The sequence below is a fragment of the Myotis davidii genome, unplaced genomic scaffold (assembly GCF_000327345.1).
Source record: "Myotis davidii unplaced genomic scaffold, ASM32734v1 scaffold72, whole genome shotgun sequence".
Classification (NCBI taxonomy): Eukaryota; Metazoa; Chordata; class Mammalia; order Chiroptera; family Vespertilionidae; genus Myotis; species Myotis davidii.
Window position 1 is genome coordinate 3,246,864 of NW_006284618.1, and position 5,941 is coordinate 3,252,804.

General features: G+C 55.9%; 1 protein-coding gene across 1 annotated transcript in view; it reads left to right on the forward strand.

Moving 5' to 3' along the window:
• TCERG1L (transcription elongation regulator 1 like) overlaps positions 1–5,941 on the forward strand; it is a gene marked incomplete at its 3' end in the record, with an annotated part of 106,450 nt that extends 100,509 nt beyond the window's left edge. Inside the window, exon 10 of the mRNA XM_006754976.1 lies at positions 5,876–5,941. Within this exon, the coding sequence (XP_006755039.1) occupies positions 5,876–5,941 (66 nt within the window). The remainder of the gene's footprint in view (positions 1–5,875) is intronic.

Genomic DNA, 5,941 nt, shown 5'->3' on the forward strand with positions numbered 1-5,941 from the left:
GCCTCCTGGTAAACTTCAGTGTCTAAAGGGGCCAGTGTAATTGAACCTCACGTTATTCATCTAATCCCGCCTATGTGGGTAAATGAGTTCAGAATGATTTACAGGGACCTTCTTCCTTCTGCACGGCCTCCCTTGGAAGTAAGCATGGCTTTCCCAGGAGCGGGGGAAGGGGAAGGACTCTCGGGAGCCCTCACTCTTCATTCGGGGACTCGGGGCTGCAGGTGCATGGGGTCCTCGCAGGGCCCCTTCTTTGGGTGACCCTGGGCCCGCTTCCCGGCACCAACACAGGCCAGCTCCTGGGGTTTGGCTCCGAGTGTGTTAGAATGAGGACGCCGCAGACGGCACACTCACCCCAGCCTGGTCACCTGATCTCCACCCGCACTAAGACAGCCACCGACCTGAGGTTGTTGGGGTGAAGTTGGTACAAATGAAGCAGAGGCTCGTTATGGGGGGCCTGGGGCTGCCGGGGCAGCTGGCGCCTTCTCCCAGGCAGCAGGAGGGCCCTGCCTGTGAGTGATGGGTAAACGGCGTCGCTCTCCGGGACTGTCATGGCACTTGGGCCAGCACACGTGCTGTAAGGGCTCGCTCGTCCTCATGTGCAGGTCACAGGTGGTGGGGAGGTGGCCCTGGGAGTGAGGGAGAGGAATGATGTGTGACTCGAGTCCTGGGCGCCGTGATGTCTGCTCCACAGGGTGCCTCTTTGCTCTTTGGGAAGCTTACCTGCCTCGGGTTCCTATGGCAACACTTCAATATCTCACAAGACACATAATAATACCGCTAATAAAGTTATGCTATAAAAGAATGCATGCTTATTATAGAAAATGTGCACAATATTAAGGGTATAAATAAGAATTCCCCCGAAATGCCACCCTAAGAGACAGTCAGTACATTCATTGGGTGCATTTTCTCCCAGTTTTTTTTTTTAATAACACAGTTTTTAAAAGTATCAAGAATGAACATTTGATCTTACAGCATAATGAATATTGAACTGTGCTATAGTTAAATGTGGCTGAACATTAATTTTTTAAATATATATTAAACATTAATATTTTACCTAGTTTATACACTTGTATACTATTTCCTCCTTTTAATCATTTAAAAATATTAATATACATTTTTGGAAAACGTTTCTTGATGAGGCAGAAATTGTTGGTTCAAAAATCCTGCATTTCCTTTATTTAGTGCATCTCCCATTTGGCTGTTTTGAATGATGCTGTGATGGGGCACCTCCTCCCCCCACCTCCCCCCCAGCAGCGATGCTCGAGGTCCTGAGATGGTGCGGCCAGCTCGCTCCACCAGCCACGGGCAGCGAGAAGCTTGGCATTTACTGTTGATCGTTTGGGAATCTCCTTGTTCTTTTCCTCGGGCTGAGGCTTCCTCCCGGCTTCTCTGCTGTGGGTCCTCTTTCCCGGATGGGCCGCCAGGGCCTTGGGGACGCAGCTCTTAGACAGTCACCTCACCTCTCCGTCAGCATTAGACAGGCTCCGCCCGCGAAGACGACCCCTGGTGGGAGAATAGCTCTCAAAGTCAATGAAGTCAGCCAAGCATATGGTGGAATAAGAGTGTACAATTGTATTTATCCGTCAAAATGGAAACAATAACCCTGAATTAGTAAAATACTGTGAGCGCTGGGAGGTGAGGGGTGGGGTCGGGGTGTCCCAGGCCCCTTGCTTCTCTCTGCTTCACCTGCAGGAACCTGGCTCACCTGGCTCACCGGGGCTCATGGAACTTTCCACGGGCCGACCACTCCCACCTCTAAATTCAGGATTAAACATCTCAACCCAGCAGGGGTGGGGACTGGGGTGCAAACCCCCCACTTCCCTGTCCCTGGGAGACCAATCTCAGGCCGGTTCCGGCATGTTCTCCAGGACCCTGCCAGGCCTCCTGTACCGTCCGTGGCTTCTCCTTCCCCGTGACAGTCTCCGTGAGCCCGGAATCACCTCCCAGGTGCACTGGCTGCACCCCAGCCCCTGTCTCGGGGCTGCTTCCCAGAAATTCAAAGGATGACACTGTCTCACTGTCAAGGACACACCAAGGGCAGAGCCTCCCCCTCCAGCCTTTGGGTGGTGTCCATCTCCCGCTGACTGTAACGGTCAGGAGCTCCCGCGCCAGAGACAGAAGACGCGGGCGAGCGTTGCAGGAAATTGGGTAAAGAGGGTAATGGTGTGAGTGCTAATTGCAAAGAACAGTGTTGTTAGCCTAAGCAGCAGACGGGAGGGAGGGCTGGAAGGGAGAGCCGAGGGTGGACAGGCGGCTCCTCAAGAACAGAATTGGCAGCATTGGGGCTCATGGGGGGCGGCCGTGGGGTGCTCAGGCCAAAGGGATGTTTATGCACCTTCTTCAGGGGCCACTGGGTCTCCTGTGTGGTTAAGCGACTGTCACATCCGCCTGCCCCCAGGGGCCTCGGTGCCCCTCAGGACGCGGCACCAGCTTCCCCACCTCCCTCCACCAGGTGAGAAAGGCCCTGCCCCTCCTGCCCAAGGCCTGTGGCCCATCCCCCCGAAACCGGGGAGACCGGAGTAGGCAAGAGGGAGAGAGCCCGTGGTCCGTGGGTCACCCACCAACACAGCGTGTGTGTGTGATCGTAAAATTTGCTAAAAAACATTAGCGTCCGAAGTAACTGGATTTTTGTTTGAGATGGAGATTGGCCCCTTACGGAGCCCTGGGCACCCCAGTGCCGTAGTCCGGAGCTGAGGCAGCAGCAGCTCTGCTGGGCCCCAATACAGTCAGGCAGGAGGCAATGAGGATGAGGAGGGCGGTGCGGACAGTCACCCAGATGCACACGGAGCCAGGACGGGGTTCCCAGCTGCTCAGAGGGGAGCCCCTGCCTCAGCCGTAACTGAGTGAGCCAGACAGCACTGACCCCCACCTTCCCCGCTCCGAGGCAGACAATTGATCCTGCGATTCAGAACTTGGCAGAGCCGTCCTTGGCCATCTTCCTGCCCGTCCTCCAGCCTTTAAGTCCCGGCCTCTTCTGGGATCCAGGGATTGACAGAGACTCAAAATAGCCTTTGGCTTTGAAGATCAAAGAAGCGTCTGCTGCCCGCAGGCGCCCTGCCTGCCGAGGTCTGGTCTAGAGACGGAGGGACTGTCGCCGGCATCGGGCGCTAAGGGACTTACGTGTTCTCACCTTTTAGCCGAGCTGAACTCTCAGACACTTTACTTAAACGGGATCCATTTTCCTCCAAAATGCAATCTCCCCAGCGGCCACAGCGGCCCTTTGCTCGGTGCTCAGACAGGCTCCGGTGATGCTGGAACTGAGGCGGAGCCGTCTCATCCTTTGTGCTCAAGACTCTGCATCCCCGCACCGCCCCCCGTGGCCTGCTGACCCCCGGGGGGCTTTGGTGAGGGCCACCTCGAACTCTGTCCTCTGGGTGGGGACAGCTCAGTGCTCAGCTGGTCAAGAGGCAGACAGTGGAGCTGTTTGTTCTGACAAAACACGTCGTTGGGGTTTCCAAACGAGACATTTTCACGAAGAGGCGTTGAAACAGCTGTAGAAGGAAGGGCCGGTCCCAGGGGCTGCAGACAGGGCATCAGCTTTGACCTTGAGCTGCAGCCTCCCTCCGCCTGCCCTCCCTCCAGCCGTAGCATCTGCAGGTGCAGATGGTGCCGCACAGGGACGCCATGCCAGCCAGCCACTACGGTGACCTCTGACCCTGCCCGATGCGGCCACTTTCTGGCGGTGGCATCTGTCGGGTGGGAAGTGGGCCCTGCCGCTCCTCCTGTGCCCGCGCTGTAGACGCAGCTCTGGTGTCTCTGCTGGAGAAACGGCAGGGGACAGACAGCCACTCGACATAGTGACGTCAGAGGACCTTTGCCGAGAGGCTGGCTGCTGCAGGGGTGAGGACACGCCGGCCAGTGCAGCCCACAGTGGGGAAGCCACATCCCACCACTGCCCGGGCAGAGAGCGACTCCAATCCCGGGTGAAATGAAGACCGTGCGTAAATGCGAGAGGCCAGCGGCTCTGTCCACCACGGTGACAACAGACGTGCTTCCGCCAAGACAGACGGCTTCCCTTCCACGGACAGCGCCGGCCACCCAGATGTTTCTGGAAGAACAGCTGCTGGTTGTCCAGAGCTGACACGACGAGTGGGGAACACGATTCCGGAAGGACATGGAGTCAGCCTCACAGTCAGGCTGCCCTGGGAGGCGGGACTTCACAGGGAGGGTGTGAACTGCCTGAAGGGTCCCATTGTTCAAGGACCAAACGCCGCAGAATCCAGGGAGCGCGAGGTGCGATGGGTAGAGATCAGTGTTGGAGATGAAGGGAAGTTCGGGAGAGAACAGCACTGGTCTGGGGGACCTGTGCGTGGGCAGAGTTCTAGAGGCCCCAAGACTGCACCCCTGGATGCACGATCCAGAACAGTGTGGGCGGGGCCTGTGGACAGGGTGGGGGTCACCAGGACAACATCACACTGTGAAGGGTGTTGTGGAGAAGAGGGTGCCTTACTATGGAGGGGAACCCCGGGGCTCCTTGGGGCTGAGAACAGCCCCAGGGGACGCTCAGCCTGCCCCATAGGGGGGACTTTCCATCCAACCTGTGGGGGCACAGGCCTGGGGGACTGGGCACTTATCAGAGGCGATCACGGGGCTGATTGTAATGAGTCATCGAGAGTCCCTGTTCCGGAACAGCTGTGCCCACCTGCAGGCAGCGAGGGCCCTGTGTCATGTGCATGCTGTCTGGCTCCCGCCTCCGTCCTGGGCCCCACGCCCTGGCCACCCTCTCTCGACTGCTCAGGTCCTGCAGGAGGTTAGCATGGCTGCCTGGAGATACAACGACGCCTGTTTTATCGCCATAAATTACAGTCGCTATCGACGTGGCTCATCTCAAATATTCACAGATTGTAGATTCGGTCAAAGGCAAGAATGATATACTGTTAATTTTTTTTAAAATGTATTTTATTATGCATCCACACCTCCGAAGAGTGTCAGCAAACTGGTGGAGTGAGTTATGTGACACCGAGTCCCTGGCAGGGCCCACAGGAGACAGGAGACTAAGAGTCACGTGGTTCATAGGTAGGAGCCTGGGCAGGAAGGGAGAACTAGGTGGACACTAAAGACCTCTGAGTGCAGGGTGGGCTTTGTGAGCAGTCCTGTGGAAGGATCTAGAGAATGTGGAGATGTGGACAATATGGAAATCTAGGTGCGGGGTACATGCCGGCTTTGCAATATGCTTGTGACCTCTCCGTAAACCTCAAACTATTGCCAAATAAAATAGTTTTAAAAAATAAATCCCACCTCAGAAAGGGTTAAGTGTGGATTCAAAATCAACTAAGCCCAGCCGGTATGGGTCAGCAGTTGAGCATCAGCCCAGGAACCGAGAGGTCACTGGTTCGGTCCCCAGTCAAGGCACATGCCCAGGTTGCAGGCTCGATCTCCAGTAGGGGGCGTGCAGGAGGCAGCCGATCGATGATGTTTCTCTCTTGTTGATGTTTCTATCTCTCTATCCCTCTGCCTTTCTCTCTCTCTAAAAATCAATAAAGGAAAAATAATTAAAAATCAACTAAAATGATGCTCCACTCAGACTATTTGCAGGGCGTGGCCTCGCCCTGGGCTGCGCACTGAAGTTTTACGGTGCCCTTTCTTCCTTCAAGCTGTGACAACCCAGTGTGTCACAGCTCCAAGGATGTACGGGCTTCAGGTCAGAGACACGTGGCCCCGAAAAATGTCCCAGCAAGAAATAGGGTCACGAGAGTAGACGTGAAACTTCCTAGCGCTCTCAGCAGGGACGTCTTAGAAGTTGGATGTGTCGAACACTTTTCGGCAGCCCTGCATCCCGCCCCGGCATCCTGAACGCTGTCCTCGGCCCGTGACCTTGTCAGCAGCTGCAGGCTCAGCACAGGTGCTAAAAACAACTCTGTTCCTTCCCCGGCAGGTGTCAGCGTTTTCTACGTGGGAGAAAGAATTGCATAAGGTCGTGTTTGATCCCCGCTACCTCCTG